The sequence below is a fragment of the Prionailurus viverrinus genome, chromosome C1, assembly GCF_022837055.1.
Source record: "Prionailurus viverrinus isolate Anna chromosome C1, UM_Priviv_1.0, whole genome shotgun sequence".
In the NCBI taxonomy this organism is placed as follows: domain Eukaryota; kingdom Metazoa; phylum Chordata; class Mammalia; order Carnivora; family Felidae; genus Prionailurus; species Prionailurus viverrinus.
The window spans coordinates 58,866,179-58,893,981 of NC_062568.1; the positions used below are offsets into that span (position 1 = coordinate 58,866,179).

Sequence of the window (27,803 nt, forward strand, 5' to 3'; positions counted from 1 at the left end):
ATAATATGTATTAGAGTCTTTGGAGATTTAGGTGTTAAACATTCAGTTGCACGTTCTGAAAAATATATTTTTCAGTAGAAAGTGGGTTATCACATTTACTATAAATTCCAATCTGCTTTAGAAGCTGAAGGTAGGCACTATCTTTTTAAATTTGAAGAAACAATTTCTTTAATAAATAGTTATTATCTTGGAAAAGATAACATTTACTGATCCAAACCTCAACCGTATATATTTTGTTCTGAATTTGAAAGGTACCCTCTTTTTCCTTCTTGGTTTTGCACTTACCAGCATGCTCTTTCATTTTCCTGCAGGAAATCTGTATTTCACCAATGCTTTCGTGTCTGAAACACTGATAGAAGTTCTGCGGATCAATACCACCTACCGCCGTATTCTCCTTAAAGCCACAGTGGATAGACCCAGGGATATTGTTGTAGACCCCAAGAACAGATATCTCTTCTGGGCTGACTATGGGCAAAGCCCAAAGATTGAACGTTCTTTTCTTGATTGCACTAATCGAACTGTGCTTGTATCAGAAGGCATTGTCACACCACGGGGGTTGGCAGTAGACCATAGCAATCGCTATGTTTATTGGGTTGATGATTCTTTAGATATAATTGCAAGGATTGGTATGGAGGCAGAGGTGTCTGAAGTGATTCGTTATGGCAGTCGTTATCCAACTCCTTATGCCATCACTGTTTTTGGAAATTCTATCATATGGGTAGACAGAAATTTAAAAAAAATCTTCCAAGCTAGCAAGGAACCAAACAGCAATGAATCACCAACAGTGATAAGGGACAATATCAATTGGCTAAGAGATGTAACCATTTTTGACCAGAGTGTTCAGCCCCGGTCACCAGCTGAGGTCAACCACAACCCTTGCTTGGAAAATAATGGTGGATGCACCCATTTCTGCTTTGCTCTCCCTGGATTGGACACCCCTAAATGTGGCTGTGCCTTTGGAACCCTAGAAGGTGATGGCAAGAGCTGTGCCATTCCAACAGAAAATTTCCTCATCTTTGCCTTGGAAAATACCTTGAGAAGCTTACACTTGGACCCTGAGGATCATAGCCCACCTTTCCAACCAATAAGTGTGGAAAGAGTTGCTGTAGACCTGGCCTATGACGACATAAGTAACAGAATCTACTTCACACAATCTTTAGGATCTGGAAATGGTCAGATTTCGTATGTCAATCTAAATTCAGGGACCAGGTCTTCCACTGCCATTATTTCAGGTAAGAGCACTTCAGGAGCAGCTTATATTGGAAATTGACACAGTGTAATCAACACATGTGGATGACCTAGAGGTTCTAAAATGCTTTTTGAGATTCTAATACCTCTGTGTGTGTTTATTGGTATATGTCCAGGTAAAGGGAATCCTGATGGCATTGCCTTTGACTGGATCAATAGAAGAATATATTACAGTAACTACACCAATGAGACAATTAACTCAATGGCCGAGGATGGGTCTAAGCGCACTGTGATAGCCCACGTTTCAAAGCCAAGAGCAATTGTTTTAGATCCTTGTCGAGGGTATGCTATGGTCTCGTTTATCATATTTCTGTATGTTTATTTCTGGAGGGAGTGGGGCCTGAAATTATATTATGTTCCTAGACAGCCAACATTTTATTGGCTTGAAACTCTATAGCTGTATATTCAAGTGTGAAAGAGCATGAATGATTTTGACTAGGAAGTAACTCCTGTTGATGCTGGAAAGGCTGGCCGCTCATCAGGAATCAATGTTCTGACTCAGTAAATCCCTTTTAGGCAAGTTGTGTGGGTGAGAATGGAGTGGGTTTCATTTGCCGTATTAATGTCAAATTTTCAGGTAAAGAAGACCGCCATTCTTTTAACCTTTTTAATTATTGTGAGCTTCCTTGTGGTGAATTAATTATGACTCCTTTTGGATGACTAGGTACATGTACTGGACTGACTGGGGTACCAATGCCAAAATTGAGAGAGCCACACTGGGAGGAAATTTCCGGGTACCTATTGTGAACAGCAGCCTGGTCTGGCCCAATGGGCTCACTCTGGACTACGAGAATGACCTTCTCTACTGGGCAGATGCCAGTTTGTATGTGTCTTTCATTATTCTTGTGGGTGTTGATAAGAGTTCTTGTTTCTACTTCTACAGGAGGGATTTGCATAATGTGATGAAAATATAATATGCCAAATAGACATGGCCAAAATGTAGAGTCACAGTTTTATGAACTATGTCTCAGCTTGATGAATGTACCTGTGAAAATTGGTCTATCATGAGATTGAATAATTATGAACTAGAAAGCATCTAAAGACACATTACTATAATTTCAATTATAATTACAAATATAATCACTCAATTTATAATCTCCAGGCCCCATGTAACTATTATAAAATATGAATGACTTTTAAATGCACATTGATATTAAGTTTCCTCTGGGCTTTAGTCTTACATATCTTGTTAAAAACATTTTCCTTTTGTCTTTGACTATTGGTCATCTTCTCAGATAGGTTTTTCTCAGCCAATTTTGCAATGTTTTCTTATAAACCTTGGTCAATTCTAATTTTATATGTAACTTATTTAAGTAGCCCTGAAATTACATTCCAGTCATCTTAATGGTACAGCTGAAAAAAATGAGATGATTTCATTTATTATTGTTTCCTTGTCAGAAATCTTAAACTTATTTTGCTTATTTTCTTAAGATTTTGGTCTTTTGACACTAAGCACCTAACAATCTCATCTTTTCTTTATCTTCTCATTTGAAGCAAGCAGTGATGTTTAAGTGTCTAAGTTTGGATCATTTTAGGTAAATACCTCAAAGGACTAGGTACAATTGAAACGGTCATTAAGGGAGTAGGAAGGAATAAGTAATTCACATTTCATTGAGTGACTAATATGTCTAGACATATGTACTAAATATATACTAAACATTGAATTCCATGCTTTGCATGTATTATTTCATAATATTCTCCTGTTCCTAATTTCAGCCTGGTTCCCTGTGTAGGCTTTCTTATAGGCTATACTAATGTTTGGAGATCAGTGATTTATACAGGCCATTGTTTCATAAGCAAAACAAGACCTTCCATCATTGGATGAAACTTTTTTTCCTGCTTTATGCTACGCTTGAAAAGAAAGTTGGGGCTTGTGTAAAGGGATGGTTGGAATGGTTAGCATTGGGTTGCCATTTGAGGAACTTATTTCTGGATTGCAACATGTTTCTTGCTTTATTTTAGGCAGAAGATTGAGCGCAGTACTCTGACGGGTACACAGCGTGAGGTCATTGTCAACAGAGCCTTTCATCCTTTTAGCTTGACTCTCTATGGCCAGTACATTTATTGGACTGACTGGAACACAAAAAAAATTTACCGAGCTAACAAATATGATGGGTCAGGTCAGATGGCAATGACCATGAGTTTTCCCTTCCGGCCTAATGGTATTCGCGTTATTGTGAAGAACCAACAGCAGTGTAGCAATCCTTGCAGTGAGTTTAATGGAGGCTGCAGCCATATTTGTGCACCAGGTAAGGCATTGCCCATGAAGACCGAATCGTGTAGTGTAATAGTGCTGATGACTGGTAGGGAAGGCTGAGTGATACTCAACTCTAAGAGGTGAAAATCAAAATTCTCCTTAATTTCAGGGTAATTCATAAAATAGACTTAGGGGTTTGTATGTTAAGAGGAAGACTTTGATAGGTTCTATTTGATATGGAGGCCTCTTAAAAAAGGCAATTTTAACTCAAGGTTGATGGAAGTAGAAACATGGAGTCTGTGGCCGCCAAACGTCATGAATTAAATAGAAATTCCATGAATGAGGGGCACCTGTCTTACTTCGGCTCAGGTCATGATCTCACTGTTCGTGAGTTCCAAGCCTACATAGGGCTCTGTGCTTACAGTGCAGAGTCTGCTTGGGTTCCTCTCTCTCTTTCCCTTCCCCACTTGCTCTCTCTCTCTCTCTCTCTCTCTCTCTCAAAATGAATAACTAAACTTAACAAACTTTTATAAAAAAAAAGAAATTATATTACTGAGCTTACCTCCCTTATGAAAGGATTTACTTCTTCCACGTAGTAGGTACTATTATAGTTTGATATTTTATAGTGTGATATTATGTGTTTCATAGTGTGTTTTATAGATAGCAATAGGTTCATAGAAAGATGCATCTTTTGGTACTACTGCTTTATAGATTTTGCTGAGAAGGGAGAATGGTTTCTATTGTGTCAGTACAGGCAAGAGCTAATTGTTTAAAGATTAAGGTGAATTAGCTGTATTTATTAGAATTGGTGGTTGTTCTTCATGGAAAAAGGACTCAGAATATAGTTGAGAGGTCAATGGGAAGAGTTTCTATGGCTTGTCTTGTAGCGCATTTAATATAGAAATATTGCCACTGCTATTCTGGAGGGGAAAATAAGCAAATCCTTTGCTTTTTCGGCAACTTTTTTTCAGGTCCAAATGGTGCCGAGTGCCAGTGTCCTCATGAGGGCCGCTGGTATCTGGCCAACAACAAAAAGTACTGCATTGTGGACAATGGGACACGGTGTGATAGCTCCAAGTTCACCTGCCTCAATGGGCACTGCATCTCAGAGCAATGGAAGTGTGACAACGATAATGACTGTGGTGATGGCAGTGATGAGCTGGAAATTGTCTGTGGTGAGTTGGACTCTCAGAGCTTTCGTTAGGAAGCGAACTTGTCTTTATGCCATGTTTTTGGTGCAGAATCCTTCTGTGTGTGCGTAGGTTTCAATTTTGTGCCAGTGTGTCTTGTTAGAACTGAAAACTGAGAACGCAGACTATTATATCACATAGAAGCTGGTATATCCGCCAGGGAGTAATGTATGATGTTTCAGTAGGAAGCACTTCCTCCGTGGTTGAGAGCAAAGGTGCTGGAATAAAATCCTAGCTCTGCCATTTGCAGTCTGTGAAGCCATGGAGAAGTTACCCAGCCCTTCTGAGCTTCACACACCTCCTCTGGAAACTGGAGGATTTTTGTGAGGAGAGCGACAATATATAAAAAACACAGCATGGGGTTTGGTGCATGTGAAGCATGACTTAGCATGGAACTAAGAACTCTACTAGGTGATTGTTATCATTTTATTAATTTTCATAGCAGAAGGGTCATTAATGATTTATTGAAATCATTCAGTATTCAGCTTCCAACTGAATGGGGTGAGTAAAACACTGGAAGTTAGCTACCTTTTCCCAATAGACTGTAGGGGCTGAGAGTTTTATTTTCCCTAAAGAGATTGTATTTGCATGCTTTTCTGTGATTGAGGTAAAATTTTAAATTGAGATGACAGAGAATAACATTTGCTTAAGATAACTAATTTACTTTAAAAACATACACAATATGTTTTGATTAATCTAATTTAAAGTTTACCTCATTTTGCACACAGTCCATTTTGCAGCCTATTTTGCTTTAGAAGGTAAACTCAAAGTACCCATTTTATTTGAGTGTATTTTTCTAGAAATTAGGATTCCTAATTTGTTTTTTTTTAACATTTATTTATTTTTGAGACAGAGAGAGACAGAGCATGAATGGGGGAGGGTCAGAGAGAGAGGGAGACGCAGAATCTGAGGCAGGCTCCAGGCTCTGAGCTGTCAGCATGGAGCCCGATGCGGGGCTTGAACTCACGGACCGTGAGATCATGACCTGAGCCGAAGTCGGACGCTTAACTGACTGAGCCACCCAGGCACCCCTCTAATTTGTTGAATGCTTTAATCAAGAAGTCTCGTCAATGTCTTTTCTTCCTCTTAGCTTTTCACACCTGCCCTCAGACAGCCTTCACCTGCGACAATGGGCGATGCGTCCAGTATCATTACCGCTGTGATCACTACAATGACTGCGGTGACAACAGTGACGAGGCAGGGTGCCTGTTCAGGGACTGTAATGCCACTTCGGAGTTTACTTGCAATAATAGAAGGTGTATTCCTCTTCAGTTTGTCTGCAATGGCATAAACAACTGCCATGATAATGACACATCAGATGAGAAAAATTGCGGTAAGTTCACCAAGTACTTACCATGGGAGCTCTGCTAAATTGGTTCCTCTGTTATTTTAACATGGCCCATTCACTCCATAACCTATCTCAGACCTGGAATTAGCCACTTATCCCAAGAGACCTCATTCCTTTTGTAGATTTAGAAATTACCACAGTGTTGAGTTGCCCTTTCCTTGGCTTTCATTGCTTCCTGGGCTTTTCAGTGTACTAGAGCTAGGAAATACAATTTTTAAGGGAGAAATTATATTTTAATTTAAGATTAAATTTTTTTACCTTATATTTTATAAATCCTATCTCTTTTGTGCTTAAAATTGGTTTCTGATTACATTAACATAGTTACTTTATTGCTTTATTCTACAATAATTTCAAAATGCCTATAATAATTTCAAAATAACCACACACATAATACTACTACCAGTAAATCTAATCATAATCTAAGATTTTAGATCCCTCTTGTTCTTAGATTATGTCCTGCTAGGGATATGTAGCCCAAATACTGGTTTTTAAAGTCCTTTGAATTTTTTTCCTCTGAATTGTTATGCTATTAACTTGATGCAGTGTTTGCTTATGTTACTGTTTCCAAATTTTAGGAATTGCTTTCCTTCTGTTTTTATTTCTTAGTTTTTATTTATACAAACTAATGTACATGGTTCATGGTCAAAATTGTATGATGAGTTACATTCACAGTAGTCTTTCCTCCTTGTACTCTCCACCCCACTCACTCTGAAGTATTCTCAATTTAACATTATTTTATTAATAATAATAATATTATTATTATTTGACACTGGCTGAAAGAGAACTTTCTATTACTTTTATAATGCAGAAAATTCAACAGTATCCACTTAGGCCAGTTTGATGGCCAGTTCCTTCCCCTTTGCTTTTTCCAGCTTGAGCCATCGACTTTGGTCCCATGATGTTGCCTTCCCAGTGATGGTGGATCTCATCATATCTGTCATTATAATTGGTCCTGATGTCTTCCACCAGCTTAGCCAGAGGTCCTTTGTCTTCTGAATTAACCTGTGTGACGTTGACAGTGGTGCAGGTTGTCGTGTGGACCAGACATCCCAGCCTGGCCTTCCCCGTGATAATGCAGTAGGGAACCCATCTTATGACACAGGGTAGGCAGGAAGACAACCAATTCAATGGCATCCACATCATGTGTAATCCCTACTGGCTGAGCCTTCTTATTATCCACCAAGGTGGTGACAGTATTAACCCTGGCTCCAAGGACAGGCAGCCTCTTAGTGGGCACATCCCCTTTGTTGGCAGCTTTCTTCTCAGCCCGGTCCAATAATCTCTGCTTCTTCTCTTGCCTTGTCTCTGGTCTGTATTCATGGACCAGCTTAAGCAGTTGAGTAGCTGTCCAAAGCCTGGGTAAACTGGTTAATCATGGGAGGCACTTTTTGATGTTTCTAGAGAATAGCCCTTTGCTGCTGCAGCCGGATATAGCTAGGCCATTTGGCAAATTGACTGAGGTCCCTTTTGGTCTGGATGTCCTGTCCGATGCCAAAATTCTTGGGACTTTTCTGAAATGAGGGATTAACCACCTTCTTGGCCTTCTTCTTCACAACAGCAGGGGCTGGGCCACCTTCTTCCCCTTAGCCATCTTTCCTTTCAGCATCTTGGATGCCTCGAGGAGGGACTGATTATTGTTTTTTATTATAAGCATCTCTCTTATTACACACACACACACACACACACACACACACACACACACATTGTTTTTCTTACACATATTGTTTTTCCTGCTGTTTTGAATCTTGCTTTCTTACTGTTAACATATATGCTGGAGATCATACCATCATTACTTGTCAATATATAGAGCTCTTCTTCATTCCTTTTTATAGCTACATATTACCTCATTGTGTATATGCCACAGTTTATTTAACCAAGAGTTGAGACTCTTGTTGATGAGTTAATTAAATAATTAAAATTAAATAAATAAATGAATAATTAAAATAGATGGTTTGCTACAAAGTAAGCGTGCTCCCTTCTCCCCTGCCCTTACCAGCTAGAGATACCTCTTTTTATTCTAGAATCTATGGTGAAACAACTGTCATGGTTATTGCCTCCGTGATAGCTTTAAAAATGCCCCCCTTTCGGTCTTCCCAGCTATTTTGAGTCCAATAGCTCTATTTGTGTGGACGTTGTTAATGCTATATATATATATGTGTGGTAGATACGTTCCAATATTTACCTGGCTGTCTTTTCTAAGCTGAACGTGCCTGCCTGCCTGGATATGTAAAATGTCAGACTACGAATATTTGCATTCCTCATTTTTACTTGTGTGACGAAGACAATGACTGTGGAGACATGAGTGATGAAAGCCCTGTTTTCTGTGGTAAGATAAACTTGTTTCTCTTTCTGTGGTTCCCGTGACGCATGTCTTCCGCTAATACATAGATATATGGTCTGGGTGTTTGCACTTTTTGTCACTGGAAATTGACCTCAATGGTAGATGCAGTGGGCAGTTCTTTTAGGATGTGATGAGAGGGGCAGTCCCACTCTCTGTTTTCTGGCTGGTTGCCCTACATATTTCTTCCAGAGAACTGCTCTGACACCTGACCTTTTACAGTTGCAGAGCTATTTCTCCCAGAGACGAGGGCCTTTTGTCTTCAGGAACCCCAGGCAGAATTTGTATGTCAAGTCCTTATATTTACTCCTAATATGATTATAATCACCATTAGTGAATGAAATACCTTTTCTGTCTTTTTAATATGCTTGAGTTTCAGAAATCTTTATTCCATATTTAGCAATTTGGTTCAAATATTTTTCCTGGGTTTGTAGACTGATTTAAAAGGCCTTTCTTAAGCTTGATAACTATTACTATAAATAGATGCATAATTTAAGAATTTAATAATTCTCGCCAGGCCAGGGTACAGTCTGAAAGCGAGTGTCAGTTGTAGTATAATAGCAGCAGGAGGAAGCAGAATTCAGGATTTAGCCATCAGACAGGGACACATAGATTGGAGACAGGGCTGACCTTTCAGGGACCTCTGCAACCTCATCAATTTTACCCCTGGAAAATCATCAGATATTATGGATCAAAGCAAGGGAGCCTCGTAGACCAGAAGATTTCTAAGACTTGATTCTAGTTCGTACCCACATAACAATTTAGAAAATACATCTGAACTAGAGTTACCTACGTTTACACAAGACAAGAATCAATATTCAAACATAGGCAGTGTCATTTACTCAAAGGTCCCATATAACAAGGATGAATAAGAACACAGATGTGCTAACTTTTTAGAACCATGGTCTCAACACAGCCAAAGGATGTGTGTGTAGTGAGCTCAGATAGGGTCTTATGTTGTTTTTGCTTTTAATATTATTTCAGTAGAATTTATTTCATTTTAGGTTACAGCAGAAAACATAGAACTAAGTCTTCTTATACATTATTTGTGGTTTCCTGTGTCAAACAGATATTTTAACAAATAAAATTTACTTTTGGGTTTCTAGAATCTAGAAAGAAAAATTCTGGAAAACTGAAGCAGTATTGCCTGTCTTCTCTTTCTCACCTACATCTCCCTTCCTGTGGAAAGTTTATAAAAAACCCTTTTCCCAGGCCTCAGTCTTCCCTCCCTGGCACCTGTTACTTAGTTCAGAGATATAGGCAGATGGTTAAGAATGATGGGAACAAGCTTGTGTTTTACTCCTGGGTTTTACCTTCTTTTCATCCTCCAGCTGCTCACACATGCAACAATGAGGAGTTTCACTGCACGTCTGGACGTTGCATCCCCAGACACTGGTACTGTGACGAGGAAGCAGATTGTCCTGATGGCTCTGATGAACCTGACACTTGTGGTAAGAGAGTAATAAGCAAGCATGACAGGCATTATGATGCAGCTAGAGAACCTCTTCCAGCTACTTCCACACACAGAGTTGGCTCATGGCTGCCTAATGTTTGTACTCTGCTCTTACTCTCAGTTAAGATGATGAAACCACTCAGCAGACATTCATTAAAAACCCATTTGTGTAGGGTACTGTGTGGGGAGCTGATCAGGGTGTGGAGGTTGCTGCCTAATAATCATGAAATGAGATTATGTTGGTGATACCCTAATACTGTGCCTGGCTTTTAAACTCCATTAATTTTAATTGACTGTGAATTGGAATTTCTGAATTTGTTTGAGTTCTGGCCCATAAGGCTGTGGGAGGATCCAAGAGTGATTGGAATTATCATATATATGGGGAAGGGGCATATTATGGCCCCTCCAGTTTAGGTGCCGACTTATGAAAGGTAAGGTCCCAGGGTCATCTGAGTTTCCCAAGAAGTTTCAGAGACCCTCTGGTTGTATTCCTGGAGACAGTTGTGGCTATTTATTTGGGGGGTGCTATTAACCTTAAAAGTTCTAATCTATATCCGTGCACATTTTTTTAATATAACTGTCATTGCTTTTTTATCTGGCAATAAATCAGTCTACAAACTATGACCATGGCTGGCTGCCTGTCTTTATAATGTTTTATTAGAATGCAGCCACGTTTCGTCTATGGCTGCTTTTGTGCTACAATGGCAGTGTCAAGTGGGTGTGACAGAGAACATATGTCCTGTAAGCCTAAAATATATGCTATCTGGTTAAGAGAGACATATGCTATCTGGTTGCACAGTCTTCACATTCCTTTTTAATGGCAGCATGATATTCCATTGAGTGGTTATATTATCTTCGAGTTAACTGCCTCTATTTTAAGCACTTCGATTGCTTTTATCTTTTCCCTTACTATAAATAGAGCGGCAGTAAAATCATTATATATAAAGCTTTTTATTTGGGGGGTATTTTCTTAGTACCATTTTCATAATTTTACAGCTGAATCCAGACTGTTTTCTATTCCCGTTTTCTCTCAGGTTCAAATACTGTGGCTAATAGTTGGAAAGTGGTTTTTGACGCTCTTTGCCAAGTTCTTTTTTCCCAACATTGAAAGTTTTGTAGAAAGCAAAGGGCATGTAGAGTTGTGAGGATCTATAAAGGAAATAAATAACTGTTAGGTGAGTAGAATAGTGTTAGAGATTGGTTTAGATATATGAATGATTTGTTCAAATATATGAAGAGTAAGTATAGTTTCCAGACTTCTCCATGGGAACCAAAGTCCATAACTGCAGTTGGTACCAACTGCCTGTCACAATGAAATAAAGATAAATGCAGAATCTATATAGGAATACATTCTCACAATATGAAGGAGTTTTACTTTATTTTTATTTTTTAAAAGTTTATCTATTTTGAGACAGATGGAGGGGAGTGGTGGAACACTTGGGGGAGGGGCAGAGAGAGAGGAGAGAGAAAAAGAATCCCAAGCAGACTCCATGCTGCCAGTGAGGAGCCTGACGTGGGGCTCGAACCCAAAAATAGTCTGATCATGACCTGAGGCAAAATCAAGAGTCAGTTGCTTAACTAACTGAGCCACCCAGGCACCCCGGGAGTATTATTTTAAAGAAATAGTAAGATGTACACAAAAAAGCGAAATTTTCATTTTCTTAGACTTCTCTAATCTCACTCCCCAGAGATAATCACTGCGAAGGGTGAGTGTGAATTCTCCTTACCTTTTTCCGTATATCCTAATATATAGTTTCAAAAACACAAATGGAGAGCTCACTATGCATATTTGTCTGCAGCGTTGCCCATTTCAGCTTAACAACATCTTTTCAGCACTTTAGCAAACACAGAGCTACTTATTCCTTTGCCCTGCCATCTCAAGGATGGACGGCCCGTGTGTTGTTTCCTTTTCTTAACTGATGGATGGTGAGGATATTTCCATTTTTTCACTATGAAAAATAATACTGGAATGAACATCCTTTTAGAAACCTCTTGGTGCATATGTGGGAAGATTCTTAAAGGCTGGATTTCTAGAAGTGTGCTCTGTGTGTGTGTGTGTGTGTGCCAAAGGGACCGTGTCTCTTTGTAGGCTGTAGTCATGTGTACTCCTTCCTTAGCAGCTTATGAAAGGTCCTGTTATCCTTACTCTTATCATTGGGCTGCCTTTTTCATAGTTAAAATTTAATGTACTTTGCCCTAGGTTAATTTTGAGAGGCCCCTGGGTGTATGGACCTGTGACAAATAGTTGATAGGTACATGTGGGGTTATGATGGAAGAATTTGAATCAGTGATGGCTAATTTAAAGCATAAGGGTGTCTTATCAGTTTAATTCAACAAATATTTCTTGAGCACTTACGTTCTAAGCACTTCCAGACTATGTCAGTAAAGAATTCGAAGATCCCTGTCCACATGGGGCTTATATTCTAGTGAGGGGGGACAGGCAACAAAACAAGTAAGTGAATTGTATAGCATGTTGAAAGGTGATAAGTGCTGTGGAGAAAAGCAAAAAAGAGAGCGGAAGACAGGGATCAGTCATGCTGGGGGATGGTTTGTGCCAAACAAAATGCTTTTGAATGAAAAGTAGATTTAAGAATGAAATGAATGAAATAGTTATTTATACCCTCTTGGAAAAAGACTGTTATTCCTCTATCATGCCTGAAAGGGAATATCGAGTCTCATCCTGGTAACAAAAGATAATGAGAGCTTTGCACTGTCAGTCAAGTACTTCAATCTCAGAACACTAGTCACTGGTACAACACTCCTTGGAAGACCCAGCATAGCTGTACACAGCTGGGTAATGCTCTGTTTCAGGTTTTTAGACAGTCTGTGGGATAGCAGGCTTCTGTTAAGATTTTTGGACTACAGACCACTTTTCCCCTGAGAGTGTTTTATATATTTTCTCAGAGTACCATGAGGCAACATGTTTAAGTAATGAGTTCAAGTGTGACAGTGGGAGGTGCATACGAAGAGAATGGATCTGTGACGGTGATAATGACTGTGGGGACATGAGTGACGAGGATGAAAGGCACCACTGCGGTAAGTGAAACCATTCATTCCTCTGCAGAGTCACATTCCATGGAAGGTTGGGAGATTAGTTTTTGTGTCTTTGGAGAGTATGATTGTCAGCAGATTCCTCTTTGGTTGTGTACTGGTAAAATGTTACCATCTTTTTCCACTCTGAAATTGTTTGATAGCATCCACTTCAATGCTTCAATCTGATAAAAATTATTTTAATATTTTTTTGTCTTTCTCTTGCATTTAGCTAACAGAAATAATGTCCTACATTTCTGAAGCAGATAAAGAGAACTCAATCTTTTTTAAAAAATTTTTGTAAATTTAATTTTTTTTATTTTTAAGTTACATCCAAGTAAGTTAGCATACAGTGCAATAATTATTTCAGGAGTAGATTCCAGTGATTCATCCTCTATGTATAACATCCAGTGCTCATCCCACCAAGGGTTTTCCTTAATGCCCCTTGCCCATTTAGCCCATCCCTCCACCCACAACCCCTCCAGCAGCCCTCAGTTTGTTTTCTACATTTAAGAGTCTTTTATATTTTGTCCCCCTCCCTGCTTTTATATTATTTTTGCTTCCCTTCCCTTATGTCCATCTGTTTTGTATCTTAAATTCCACATATGAGTGAAGTCATAGAATATTTGTCTCTCTCTGACTGAAATTTTGCTTAGCCCTCTGGTTCCATCCACGTGGTTGCCAATGGCAGGATTTCATAAGAGAACTCCATCTTTAAACAGCTTTAAACAGTGTAGTAATTAACTGTGCCTCCAGTTTCATGTATTACCTTGTTATTTGGAGGAGTGGGTAGAGGGAGGGTCATTCCTTTTGAGTGGTTTGTGGAACAGACCATGGAGCACCGTTTTCCATTACCAACAGAGCATGGAACTCTTAGCTAAGATGTCTTAGAAGAGCATCTTTCCATGGTAAAACGATAAAAACAATGGCTTGCTGATGTTTGCATTTCATTTCATTGTAACCCCTTATGTCATTGACTTTGGTTGTCTCTAGCTCCACATGTACTCAGTGCATTAAAATGGGGAGTTGGCAGCTGCACAAACATAGACTGTGGCATGTACTTTCCTCCCAGCTCCACTCAGCAAGACAGCCCCTCCTTTTGTCTCCCATTCATCCACAATGAAATTGGATAAAATACCAGTTCTTTTATTCTGCAGGCATTAATGATTATATATTAGCATCTCATCTTTTTCCTAACAGTTGTCATTGTTGCTGAAAACTCTTGTTGACATATTTCCCTCCTATATACCCTAATTCTACTTAGGTGGTAGCTGTAATGTAGTTGAAAAAGCCCTAAATATTGAGAAAAAAAAAAGACCTAGGTTTGAATCCCTAGGTCTTTAGAAAGGTCTGTGACTTGGACCCATCTGGTTAACCACTTTGAACTTTAATTTTTATCTGAAGAATTGGCATAAAAATACCTATCCCGCATTGTGTGTGTTTTTTTAAAAGTATTTATTTTGAGAGACAGAGTGTGGGGGAGGGGCAGAGAGGGAGATAGGGAGAGAGCAAATACCAAGCAGGTTCTGCACTGTCAGTGCTGAGCCCGAAGCGGGGCTCGATTTCATGAACTATGAATTCAAGAGCTCAGTGCTCAACTGAATCACCCAGGCGCCCCTCATGTTGTGTTTTTGTAATTACAGTTTGTTAGCCAAAAATTATTATCAAGTATAGGGCATTTTTGGTGTAAAGATAACAAAATGGGAGTAGTTTTCTGAAGCTCCAAGGGAAATACATGATTTTAGATCAATTATATGGAAAACTAAGCGAGGTATTTGTTTCCTACTTCTGAAAAAAAAAATCCAAGGTCCAGAGCAATTAAAATGGAATTTAGAAGGTATTTTTTATTATAATCTTTTATTATGATAGTGATTTGTCTATTTGTCAATGTGTTTTTACCCTCATTTGCTTTCATCCCTCAGGCTATTAAATAACATAAAGCAAGAGAAATAATGGCTCAGAATGAATTCAACTGCTAGAATGAGTTGTCATGTGGTTTCTGATTCTTGTGTGCTTTGGTTTCAGACAGTCACAGCTGCTCAAGTTCTGAGTTTCTCTGTGCAAATAACGTGCCTCCATCCAGGAAGTGCATTCCCCAATCCTGGGTCTGTGATGGTGATGCGGATTGCACTGATGGCTCTGATGAGCATCAAAATTGCACAAGGAGATCTTGCTCTGGAAATGATTTCACCTGTAGTAATGGACGGTGTGTCCCACACTCATACAGGTGAATTGGGGATTAACAAATTTCTCAGTAACCTCATACGTCCAAAGGGGCAGGGGTAGCTTATCCATTAGGCATAGTGACCACAATGCCTAGGGTCCATAGAAATTTTAGTGGCCTATAAAAATTTTTGGATTTCTTTCAAAATCAAAGGAAAAAAATGAGAGTTTAGATCAAATAAAGTATTTTAACATATAATATTAATATATTTGCCTTTGTGCCAATGTGATCATTAAGTACAATTTTTAATATTTTCATGGAGAAAGGGGCCCATGATGGTAAAAGGGTTTATGGCTCATGAAAGTTACAATGTGGACCTTGCATAGAGGGCCAGGGAGATTAATGAAGTGGGCTTGATATAAGAAAATTCTTTCCAGAAGTAGGTGACACTCTTGGTTTTCCACTTGGAATAGAGGAATGGGTACAAGAAATTCCTCATTTTCTTCTCTCTGCTATAAGAAAAATAACAAAACAAACATGATCATAAATGGAGCTTGGCACTTACAGCCAATGAAACAGCGGGGAGAGGAAGGTGAGGTAAACTGAGAACACACCTTCTAGCTAAGAGATACAAATGCTGTTCAACATTGTGTGGGAGTGCTGATCTGTTTTTAGGGAAATTGGAAATATGGATTTTCATATGGAATTGTCTGATTTTAAGTGCTGGAAACAAAATTTAAAAATCCTAAGAGCACTACAGGTCAAATAGATTCAGTGCCCAGCCTGCCAGCATCGGAAACCTCTCCTGTAATATTCTGTTGCTTGATTTCTTGTCACTTTCTCCAAATGGGCCATTCCAAAGGTTTATACTTTTTTGGTGCCCCGCCTTCTCACTATCCCCACATGGCCAATTTTTGGATATACAGGGAAGTAGAGCAGAAAAATGATGTGTAGATTTCAATCCTGATGGACTAGGGGAATAGTAAGAACATTAACAAAAGGAAGGGGTCCAGGAGGGAGTTGGCTCTATGTAGACAGCAAGTCTGATGTCGTGGGACTTCCTGGGGTGAAAATGTGTATCAGGCATTTGGACACATAGAACTGGAGCTAAGAAAAGATGTTGCATGTGCCAACGTCTGTTAAAAGACATACATGCATACTGATAGCAACAGGAACTGTCAGCTTACAGTTTGCTAAGGAAGGAGATGGAAAAGATACACAATGCTGGTGCAAGATTAGAGCAGCCGAGCTTCTGGAACCATGTGCTTTGGGGCAAGCAGGCCCTCAACAGTACCCGTAAGTACTTCTGGAATCCAGTGTGGTACGGAACTGTGTGTTCATGATGGTAGTCCTGAGGAAGCCAGAGAAGGTCAAGTTGCGTTCTGTGAATGCTGCAAAAGGAGCAGGGACTTGGCATGATGGCGAAAAAATGGTAGTGACGAAGCCCAAGTAGACACAGCTGAGAGTTGGTCGTGTTGATACCCTGAAGACATTCAGGAGACAGAGCTGTCTCTTTTAGTAGTGAGATTGCGTTTCAATATGCTTTGTCTATATTTAATGGATATGGATGTGTTCTGTGGATTTTAAATTTTTGTAAATGAAAGTGAATAATATATTTTCTCCTTATTTGCTCAAGAGTTCTTTTATGCTCTTCTGCTATTTGTTCTTCTGAATTCAGTAAATATTTAGTATCATCAGTCTGAGATATATTCTGAAAACCTAGCCTTAGGAGCTACAGAAGAGAATTGTATCAGATCGTAATTTTTTATGTCAGATTCTAGATTTCTCTACTTCCTTTCTGAACTTTCTGAGTTCTGTCTCATTACATTACTACTGTGATCTTTCAGCTGACTTACCCTGTCCTACCAAACTTTTATTGATTGCATCTTTTCCTTTCTTTGTTCCTTACTTCCTCCCATTCTTCCTCCCTCTCTCTCCCTCTCAAGTGGTTGTTTTTTGTTTTTGTTTTTGTTTTTGCCTCAGCTTTCTGAATTGCTTAGCCAAGAGCTATGGCAGAGCAACAACAACAAACAACGACAAATACTTCTTATCTGGACACATGAGCGATAGAGTCTAACATAACCCTGGGTTCTCTTGTTTTTGCCAGTAGTTGCTACTAAGAGCCCTCTTAATGTGCATCCTTTTGCTTGCTTGGCAGAGTGTGTGTTCCCCCATTTTGTATGGTGCTATAGGAGATCAGTTTTCCTATTGATTTTTTTTTTCTTGGCTCATTATGATGTTGCTGAAGAACCTGGATGAGGCTGAGTTGTGAGCAGCTTTCTGGAATATTGATGTGCTGTGATGTCCAAAAACCTGGTGATTTGCTTTTCTAAGTTCGGAGTTGGATATAAACTATAGGATAGACAGCATCAGTGTTTCAGATCATTTGGAAATGAGTTAAATAGGTCCCAGGACACCAAATGGGGTTAAACCAGCTTCCTCTGATCACAGCTTTTTTTTTTTTTACCGTTACATGCACTCATTTTGTTATGAATCACTTTGCCAGTGCCCTAGGTTTGTGGGTGGCATTGCTGATTAGCGACCTGACCATAGATCAGTTGTAAAATTGACCACATTCAGCTTTTGTACCTTAACATCTTTTAATACTGTGCCTCTAGTTCCTATGCCCTCCATGGTAAATCCTTTTATGAACTGTCAAACATTAGCTTTACCAATCCTTGTTCAAGATTCCTTTATACTTATGAATTCCTTTATTATGAATTTCATGATTCCTTTATACTTATGTTTTGTTACTGTCAACGAGACCCTCATCAGTAATCATAACTTTCATGGGATTTTGCAGTAATATAGAGAGGAGAGACCAGTCTGGCTCACAGAATTTCAGGGAACTATGTTGTCCTCGTGATGCCTGGGAATGCTAGGTCCACGGACAATAATAGGAAATGCCTTGTTCCTTTGCCCTCAGCCCATACTTAACTTTTAGTTTTTCCTCTTTCCCGTCACCATGACACTCACATCTCATGACAGGTGGCAGGGTATCATAAATAAAAAGATGGAAGGAACAGGACAATGAAAACATTACTGTAATTGGAAGATATGTTAGGGGACACATAATAATCTCATCATTTATAATATATTTTCACTTGGGTATGGCCGCTTTTATCACATGGCTATGCAGGATATTTCCCGTGCCCATAAGTTGTCATCATTATCTGATGAATAGATATTATGAACACCAAAGCTATAAAAGTTCTGTTTAATTAGTCAACTGCTTAAAAATGAATATGATTATTTTTAATATCTCTAGATCCACATGTCTAATGGTAGCAACCAGCACCTGGGGAAATTATATGGAATGCTAAATATTAGATTCTTCTTGAGCTGGAGATTGGTGGGGTTCCCTCTCTGGGGGAGAGGGAACTAAGGACATGGGTGGTCTTGTTACTGAAATGGTTCACATGATGTTCAGGTAGAAGAAGAAAGCAAAGTCCCAAGTAGGTGATAGTTGAGACTTGTCAACCTTTCCAAGTGTGGTACTGGGTCTCATTACACAGGTGTGACCGGCGCGATGACTGTGGTGACTACAGTGACGAGAGGGACTGCTTGTACCCCACTTGCAGTGAGAGTGAGTTTACCTGTCAGAACGGGCTGTGCATTTATAAGCAGGAAGTTTGTGATGGGGAAAATGACTGTAGAGATGGATCTGATGAGGAGGAGCACTTGTGCCACACTCCAGAGACTACGTGCCCCCCTCATCAGTTCAAGTGTAACAACGGGAACTGCATCGATATGGTAAAAGTCTGCAACCACCTAGATGACTGCTCAGACAACAGTGATGAGAAAGGATGTGGTGAGTATAGCAGAAGCTTTGGGAAAAGGAAAACAGGGAGACTGAATGTGGATTCTCAACCCTTTATGACTCACAGGGACTTCCCAGTCTGTCCTCTAAATAGTATATCACTAGGAAATTACTATTGCTTGTCTATCAGAACGCAAGGATTTCTTGGTATATAAGGTCAGTACACAAACATTGTTCAGCTAATTCATCAGTTGGGCAGTTATTATAGAGAATGGAAGATGAACAAATTCATACCATTGGTAGTTAAACAGCATTGTTAAACAGGGCAAACACTGTTGATTCTCTTTGAACCCTTGAAATGACTTGTTGCCTGAGCTGTCCCTCTGCTAGGATTCCTTTGCCTATTCATTTTCATCCTCAGGTGACCAAAGGGGGGAGAGTTTTAAACCCCCTCTCACTCTGACCTCCCCAGGTAAACCAGTTGAGCATTTATAAAACATAGAATTAATGGGAACATGTTATCTTCCCTGCGTAGTTTCTGGGTGAGCTTGGCTATGTGTCACAGGACCAGCTACAAGTACACTTAGGAGGCTGCTGGCCGGCTCATCCTATCTTATGAGAGCCAAATGTCTACATCTCTTCCCAGCTCCCTGTTCAGTGATGTCGCCCTGGTAACCTGGAATTGGTCATGTGAGAGAGTCATACCATGGAAATGGGAGATGCTACAAATCATAGCATTCCTCTACCTACCCGCCCCCCCTCCCCGAGATGCTGTTTTACCAGCATAACACCTGCCAGGCTCTTTCCTTTTGCTCTTCTTTCTCCTCTCTCCCGCCATTTTACTTTTTAAATTATTAGTTACAAGGAGAGTAGCAGGTATAGGATTAGAAGTCAAACTTAATCTTACTAGTTAGATTAGTTGTTCAAACCACCAGTGAAGCATTAAGTAGGGGAGGAAGTTGAAAAATGGTGACTTTTGAATAATCTATGGCCTTTAGAAAGCCCTTATTGTCTGTCTTCCTTTAGCATGTTTCATTAAGAATTGGGCCGTCGAGTGGGAAGCTTGACCCATTATGGTGGGTCCTTGGTGGACATTTTAGCTTCTCTAATACCTGTCTTTTACTTACAGGTGTTAACGAATGCAATGACCCTTTACTAAGTGGCTGTGACCAAGACTGCACAGACACCCTCACCAGTTTCTATTGTTCTTGCCGTCCTGGTTACAAGCTTATGTTTGACAATCGGAGTTGTGATGATATTGATGAATGCAAGGAGACGCCCTTTGTCTGTAGCCAGAAGTGTGAGAATGTAATGGGTTCTTACATCTGTAAGTGTGCCCCAGGCTACCTCCGAGAACCAGATGGAAAAAGCTGTCGGCAGAACAGTAACATCGAGCCCTATCTCATTTTTAGCAACCGTTACTATTTGAGAAATCTAACTCTAGATGGCCATTTTTATTCCCTCATTTTGCAAGGACTGGGCAATGCTGTGGCATTGGATTTTGACCGAGTAGAAAAGAGACTGTATTGGATTGATGCAGAGAATAAAGTCATTGAGAGAATGTTTCTGAATAAGACAAACAGGGAGATAGTCATAAACCACAAACTACCAGCTGCAGAAAGTCTGGCCGTAGACTGGGTTACCAGGTAAGAAAACATGGAGGAGCTTTTTAAAAGTTAAAAGGGCTTTTAAGAAATATTATAGGCAATGTTTTCAGCTTTGTAAAAATATTTGTTTGTCTATTTATTTGAGACAGAAAAACAGAGTGAGCAGGGGAGGGGCAGAGGGAGAGAGGGAGACAGATTCCCAAGCAGGCTCCTCACTGTCAGCTCCGAGCCCAATGTGGGGCTTGAACTCAGGAGTCGTGAGATCATAACTTGAGCTGAAACCAAGAGTCGGACGCTTAACTGACTAAGGCACCCAGGTGCCCCTGTTTTTATCTTAGAGAATTGAATCCAAGCTTGTGGACACCTCATTCATCAGGATTTACCCAACTGAATTAACTGGCAATGCTTGTAGATTTCTGCATACTCATTTCCTCATTCTCATCCTTAAAAGGATGCTGCCATGCTAATAGTTAAATAGTCTGAACATCCAGGTTGGTTGGAACAGGGGTCCCCTCTTGCAAGGAGACACTCACTCTCCTTCCAGTTGGAACTGACCATCAGATCTTAAATGACCCTCAAATTCTAGGGGGCATTGAATCCTTTGCTTTAAGACTGGTGAAAGTCGTGAACCTCTTGCTGGATAAAAGCACTTAGAACATTTACACTTGCACAACTTTGCATTGGTTTTAGAAGGTTAATAGATCCCTCAAAGCCTCACCTATGCTGATGGTAGATTAAGGACCACAGATTAAGAATAGAAAGTAAATGGATTTTACTGAATAGCAATATATTTAGAACTGAAATATCCTTGAGGTAGAAGTTTCTAAAAGATTCTAATAAGTGTCTGAAGGTTCTTAAGTTTGATTAAGTAAGATTGCCCAGAATAAGCAACTCATTTTGTCAGCCCAGTCTGACAGGGCCAGGGAGGGGTAAGGTTTCTCTGTATCTTAAGGTTGTCATAATTCAGAGTTCCTTCGCGCGGTCTCAATAATTCACTTAGACAAGTCTGCTTCCTCGGCTCTCTCATATGACACTAATTGCTTTCCCTTCTGTGACCCTGCTCCTCTAAGCCTTTACATTGCCTGAGAAGGATGCCCTATGCTGCATTAAGAAAGTAAAGCCAAAATCCTTATTCGAGGTGTGGCCCCAGAATTCCCTATGTGACAATCTCTTTAAGGTGGGAATTGTAATTCACAATCTTGAATCTTCTGTTGCCTCATTGCAGGAAGGTTAGTTTCCTGTTTCCCCTTGCCCCTGTTTTCTTGGGGGAAAGTGCCTTCTAGCAGCGGTCTTTGTGATTCCACCATAGTACGGATAGGAAACTTGGTAGCTAAACCGTTTAACAAGCAAAATGGCTTTATCGGTAACTCCTGGCCTTTCATTTCAGAAAACTCTACTGGGTGGATGCCTACCTGAATTGCCTCTCTGTCTCTGACCTTGATGGTCGATACCGCCGCAAGTTGGCCGAGCACTGTGTGGATGTCAACAATACCTTCTGCTTTGAAAATCCCAGAGGAATTGCCCTCCACCCTCAATATGGGTATTGTCTCCCTGTCATCTTGGGCTCTTCTCTCATGCCCTTATTCTGCCTCTGTAACCAAAAAGGCTGTTCACATACTTATCTCAAGGCCAATATCTTGCTGGGATTTGTCTTCTGCTTTTCTTAACTGGTAAATGGTTTAGTTATAATGGGTAGAAGCATGGCATACTCAAATGATATTCATCAATTGTTCTGTTTGCTATGACATACCATTTCACTTTTCAAGTCACCTGTTTTGGCTGCATGCAGAGAAAATTGAGGTTAAAAAAAAAAACCAAAACACCACCTCTACTGAACTCTCCATGTGAAACCCACTGAAATCCCCAGTTAATCATGTTCATTCTTGAGCATTTCCTATACATCATCCTTTTTAAAGATTGTTTTCTGTTAGTTCTCTTTCCTTTCTGAGAGACTCTGTAGCATGTCAGTTCTATGTCTCTATTTGGAGAGAAGCTATGTCTTTTGGCTACTGACTTCTTTCGGCTTCAAGGACTGACCCTTTGTGTTTTCTCCAACAGGCATGTCTACTGGGCAGACTGGGCTCACCGAGCATACATTGGGAGAGTAGGCATGGATGGAGTGAATAAGTCTGTGATTATTTCTACCAAGATAGAGTGGCCCAATGGCATCACCATTGACTACACCAACGATCTACTCTATTGGGCAGATGCCCACCTGGGTTACATTGAGTACGTACAGAAAAAAGGATAAAGTAAACTGGGCAGCTGTTTATTTCAGGGCTTCTGTTGCCAGTGTGTTATTCCCAGGCAGCTTCTAACTGCCTGTGTGTTAGAAGTCACTTGGAAGTCATTTCTAAACAAAACTGACTATAGGCAATTCACTGAGCTCTGTGGTTATGGTATAGTAGAAAGAATGTGAAGATTGAAGCCAGATAGATTAGGTTTTTGTCCTGGTGCTTTCATTTCTTATTGCTTTTTCATCTAGGAAATGGAGGTAGTAAACTCTCCCTTATTATAGACAGCTTGGTGCTCAACTCGTCTTAATTTTCTTATCCCTTTTTTAACCTGTTTTTTTTTTTTAATTTAATGTTTATTTTTGAGAGAGAGAGAGTGCACGCGCGCGCGCATGAGTTGGGGAGGGGCAGAGAGAGGGAGACACAGAATCTGAAGCAGGCTCCAGGCTCTGAGCTGTCAGTGCAGAACCTGATGTGGGGCTCAAACTCACGAACCGTGAGATCATGACCTGAGTTGAAATAAGATGCTTAACCGACTGAGCCACCCAGGCACCCCTAACCTTTTTGTTTTTAAAATTGAGACATATAACATTGGTCAAGAAGGTCTTGAAGTTTTCCTGTAAGTTACCGTAAGTTATCATGTTTTGGAGATATTTTTAATATTGTATGTCTAACATCAAATTTCTTAGCTGCTAGCTCGTTCCACTTCCCATTTGAGTTTTAGGGTCTACTCTAAAATTGATATCAGTATTTTGACATAGACTCATAGCAATGAGCAAGGCAATAGAACTGGAAGGACCTGGAAATCTGGCCATAGATGCTCTGTGATATCTTGAAATCAGAAAACCTCCTCTGGAATTTTATTTGTCTGGAAAAGTACTCATCAATAGTGCCCAAGGAATGATTCATAATAAATGTGCTGCCAGGGTATGCAAAGTGAAGCCTTCAGGCCTATACTTTCACTCAGTTAGTATATTCCTTGCAGGTGACACTGAGAACCTCGCTGTCTCTTAAGAACAGCTTCTCCTCAGAAATGTTCGTGAAAAGGCAAAATCCCAGCTTTATATTGCTATCCTCTGGTTTCTTCCAGTGACTTAGGAAACAAAAATTATGTCCATCCCAGGATATCAAAAGGATGTTGAATGGAGAACATTAATGTAAGAGGTTATAAGCCTATAAGAGCTGAACCAGCTGCATCTGTAGCAAAGCAACCATGGTTAGGATTTAGGGATTGTGGAACTCCTGTGGCTATTCCTATTTTTTAAGCATGGCTCTTTCAATTTTTACATCTTGTGTTCAGCTAAAATATGTTTTAAGTTTGGTTTTTGTTTAATTAGAGTCTAAGAGTTTCGGGGAGGATCTGAGTGGGCTTCAGTTACCACTAGAAGGTAGAATTTTATTAATTGATTTTTCAGTTGGTCTATCCCTAAAGCTATTAGAAGAAAGGAGTTAGCTTCATTAAGTGACTCTTCCTCCCACCCTAGGTATTCTGATTTGGAGGGCCGCCATCGACATACCGTGTATGATGGGACACTCTCTCACCCCTTTGCTATTACCATTTTTGAAGACATTATTTATTGGACAGATTGGAATACAAGGACAGTTGAAAAGGGAAACAAATATGATGGATCAGATAGGACTGTCCTGGTGAACACAACACATAAACCGTTTGACATCCACGTGTATCATCCATACAGGCAGCCAGTTGGTGAGTACGTGACTGAGAAGCCTGGCCCAGTTGCTTTAGTTTCTATGCATGCCATTCTTATTTCTTTAAGCATAAACATAATTTATAAAGAGAATGACATCACTTGTTAGTGTTTCCTGCAAAGCATATGGGAAAGGCTGCTTATAACTTTTTTTTTTTTAATTTAAATTCAAGTTAGTTAACATACAGTATAGTCTTGGCTTCAGAAGTAGAACCTAGTGTTTCATCACTTACATATAACACCCAGTGCTCATCCCAACACATGTCCTCCTTGAAGCCAATCACCCATTTAGCCCATTCTCCCACCCACCTCCCCTCCAACCCTCAGTTTCTTCTCTGTCTTTAAGAGTCTCTTATGGTTTGTTTCCCTCTCTGTTTTCATCTTATTTTTCTTTTCCTTTCCCTATGTTCATCTGTTGTGTTTCTCAAATTCTGCACATGAGTGAAATCATATGATGTCTGTGTTTCTCTGACTTATTTTGCTTAGCATAATACTCTCCAGTTCCATCCACCTTGTTGCAAATGGCAAGATTTCATTCTTTTCATTGCCGAGTAATATTCCATTGTATTAACATACCGCTTCTTCTTTATCCATTTATCAGTTGATGGACATTTGGTCTCTTTCCATAGTTTGGCTATTGTTGATAGTGGTATATAACTTTTTTTTCCTTAACATCTGGTTTATTCTGGGCTTTTGTTTTTAATAAGAATTAACAATTGTTATGTTGCTGTAGTTACTGAGCTGAAGTATTTGGTGAGAGGACTGAAGTATTTTAAAGTGAGTTAAAAATATCATGACATTTCACCCCTAAATACTTAAGAAAGCACCTTTGAAAAATAAGGGCATTTCCTATGTAACCACAATAAATAGTCATTCCATAATACCAATCTATTAAATGATTGATTTAAAGGAAATGTTTAAAAGAAAATTACAATAATTATAAAACATCATTTATTAAGTGTCTATTTGTGTATGACATTTTATGTGTTAAGCATATGTTATGCTTGTCATCTGGAAGGTAATAATGTTAAGAGCAACACAGTGTCTCATAAGTTAGGGAAAATTTTTTCTTTTGAACTAATATTCCTCATCATGTAGTTAAAACCATTGTATAACTTAAAGATAATCTAGCAAAGGTCTGGAATATGCTTTGGGGATAGAATGGATTTTGTGGGCCTGCTTTGTTGTGGTGTTTTGTTAAACATGATAAACTTATAAGTAAGGAAAAATGAGAATTGGCAAAATAAGGATGTTCAGGTCCTCCCACCCCCCGGAAGTGAATACTTTTGATATTATTTAAACAGAAGTTCAAATTAGGGGCGCCTGGCTGGCTTAGTTGGTAGGGCACAGACTCTTGCTCTTGGAGTCTTGTGTGTGAGCCCCATGTTGGGGATAGAATTTACTTAATTATAAAATATAAGTTCAAATTAATCTTTACTTCCAAGTGATGACCCAGAATATTAGTAAAGGTGCTACTGCACAGTTTACCTGTTCGCTTCATTCTTGGCCATACTTCTATTGCCCATATTCTCAGAATGAAAGAAAAATTTCTAGCATCTGCTAGAAATTAAAACTGTTAGGTTCTGGGCACATGAACTTAAGCTAAGTTCCCCACCTGATCTCCAAAGACTTTGAGAAACACATATTTTCTAGTCCTAAACACCAGTGGGTATGCCTTACTTCTGGTAGCACATAGATCAGTTTTCTCAAAGCATAGCATTGCTTACACAGTTCTACCATCTGTCCTATTTATGAATTTTTGGAAAAAGCATGTAACTGGGATAATGATTTTTCGTATGAGAGGTGACTAGTTTGATTAGGTGAGCAGTCAGCTCACCTGTGCTTGATATTTTAAATGAATGAACATATATTTTCCTTCTTTCACTAGTGAACAATCCCTGTGGGGCCAACAATGGTGGCTGTTCTCATCTCTGCCTCATCACAGCAGGAGGAAATGGATTCACCTGTGAGTGTCCAGATGACTTCCGAACCATCCATATGGGTGACCTCAACTTCTGCCTGCCCAAGTGCTCTAGCACCCAATTCCTGTGTGCTAACAATGAAAAGTAAGGCTCTCTCTTCCCTCACCCCACTGCCTCTCCATCCCTGTGGACACCCATTGAACTTCGAGGGTCCAAAGGATGGGAATTTCCTAATAAACTCAGATTTGGGGTAATTAATGTGGTTCGTTCGGAATGCACCAAGACTCTCTGTCTCCAAGTTCAGATAATATCACCCATGAATAGAAGCTATTTATTAACCAAAAGGTCATACCTACATATGCAAGTATTTATATTTTAGAGAGAAAGCAAGCTGTGTTTTTTATTTCTAATAAATTGTTCTAGGTGTCAGGCCCAAGACTGTATATGTGCACACTGAAAAATAGTCCTCAAGAGTTGTAGAATTTCTTTCTTTCCCACTCATATACTGGCCTAGCTTCTTAGTTAACTATGCCAGAGGATCCAGGATTATACATTTAAATCCATTTTTGATCATTTGTGTCTGTTACAAAACATGCCCACAGGTTATTTCCCTGACAATGGCTGTAGGCCACTGATGACTGAGTCAGGGGGAGGTGTTAATTCAGATCATGGCATGTAAGATTCAATGGCAGATTAGTCTGCTTAAGTAAAATATCTTAGATTAAGGATCTAGCATATGCCTATCTTGACCTAGGCTGTCAATAAATGTAAGTGCCCTCTACCTTTCCAACCAATACCTGTATGCCTTTTATGTCACCCCAGCAGATACTGCCAACCAATTCCTGCTACCAGAATCACAACCCCAAACACACACTCCACTGTCTTCTGTGGCAGGAATTTAATCGTTAGGTCAAAGCATTTTTTCCAGCATGCGTTTGAGTCTTAACCAACCTGTTCCATCTTATCTAGTTAGTTATATTTTCTCTGAAAATACACCACAGTAAATACTCCTGCGTATTATCACCTGGGATTCAGGTTTGACATCTTCTCTCTGGATAGCCTCTCCTACCAAGTGTTTTGCTAAGAGAAGTGCTGCGTTTTGTCTGTCAGGTGTATTCCTATCTGGTGGAAATGTGATGGACAGAGAGACTGCTCGGATGGCTCTGATGAACCAGTCCTTTGCCCACAGCGCTACTGCCCATTAGGCCAGTTCCAGTGCAAGGATGGCAACTGTACCAGCTCGCACTTCCTGTGCAACGCTCACCAAGATTGCCCTGATGGCTCTGATGAAGACCAGATTCTTTGTGGTGTGTTGAATTGCTTTATGCCTTCTTTGCCCATTTCTTTTTTTTTTTTAAATTTTTTAACGTTTATTTATTTTTGAGACAGAGAGACAGAGCATGAACAGGGGAGGGGCAGAGAGAGAGGGAGACACAGAATCTGAAAGAGGCTCCAGGCTCTGAGCTGTCAGCACAGAGCCCGACGCGGGGCTCGAACTCACGGACCGTGAGATCATGACCTGAGCCGAAGTCGGACGCTTAACCGACCAAGCCACCCAGGCGCCCCTCTTTGCCCATTTCTATAGCAGATTGTGTGCGATTGC

The 27,803-nt window shown here is 39.8% G+C and overlaps 1 protein-coding gene across 1 annotated transcript in view; it reads left to right on the top strand.

Moving 5' to 3' along the window:
- Positions 1-27,803, top strand: part of LRP2 (LDL receptor related protein 2) — a 199,290-nt gene that overhangs the window by 131,395 nt on the left and 40,092 nt on the right. The window contains exons 39-55 of the mRNA XM_047872129.1: positions 312-1,232; positions 1,365-1,530; positions 1,913-2,071; positions 3,211-3,497; positions 4,417-4,620; positions 5,726-5,968; positions 8,184-8,309; positions 9,653-9,772; positions 12,679-12,810; positions 14,830-15,031; positions 18,484-18,779; positions 19,858-20,374; positions 21,723-21,875; positions 22,394-22,564; positions 24,054-24,277; positions 26,167-26,344; positions 27,311-27,507. Of these exons, the coding sequence (XP_047728085.1) occupies positions 312-1,232; positions 1,365-1,530; positions 1,913-2,071; positions 3,211-3,497; positions 4,417-4,620; positions 5,726-5,968; positions 8,184-8,309; positions 9,653-9,772; positions 12,679-12,810; positions 14,830-15,031; positions 18,484-18,779; positions 19,858-20,374; positions 21,723-21,875; positions 22,394-22,564; positions 24,054-24,277; positions 26,167-26,344; positions 27,311-27,507 (4,296 nt within the window). The remainder of the gene's footprint in view (positions 1-311; positions 1,233-1,364; positions 1,531-1,912; positions 2,072-3,210; positions 3,498-4,416; positions 4,621-5,725; positions 5,969-8,183; positions 8,310-9,652; positions 9,773-12,678; positions 12,811-14,829; positions 15,032-18,483; positions 18,780-19,857; positions 20,375-21,722; positions 21,876-22,393; positions 22,565-24,053; positions 24,278-26,166; positions 26,345-27,310; positions 27,508-27,803) is intronic.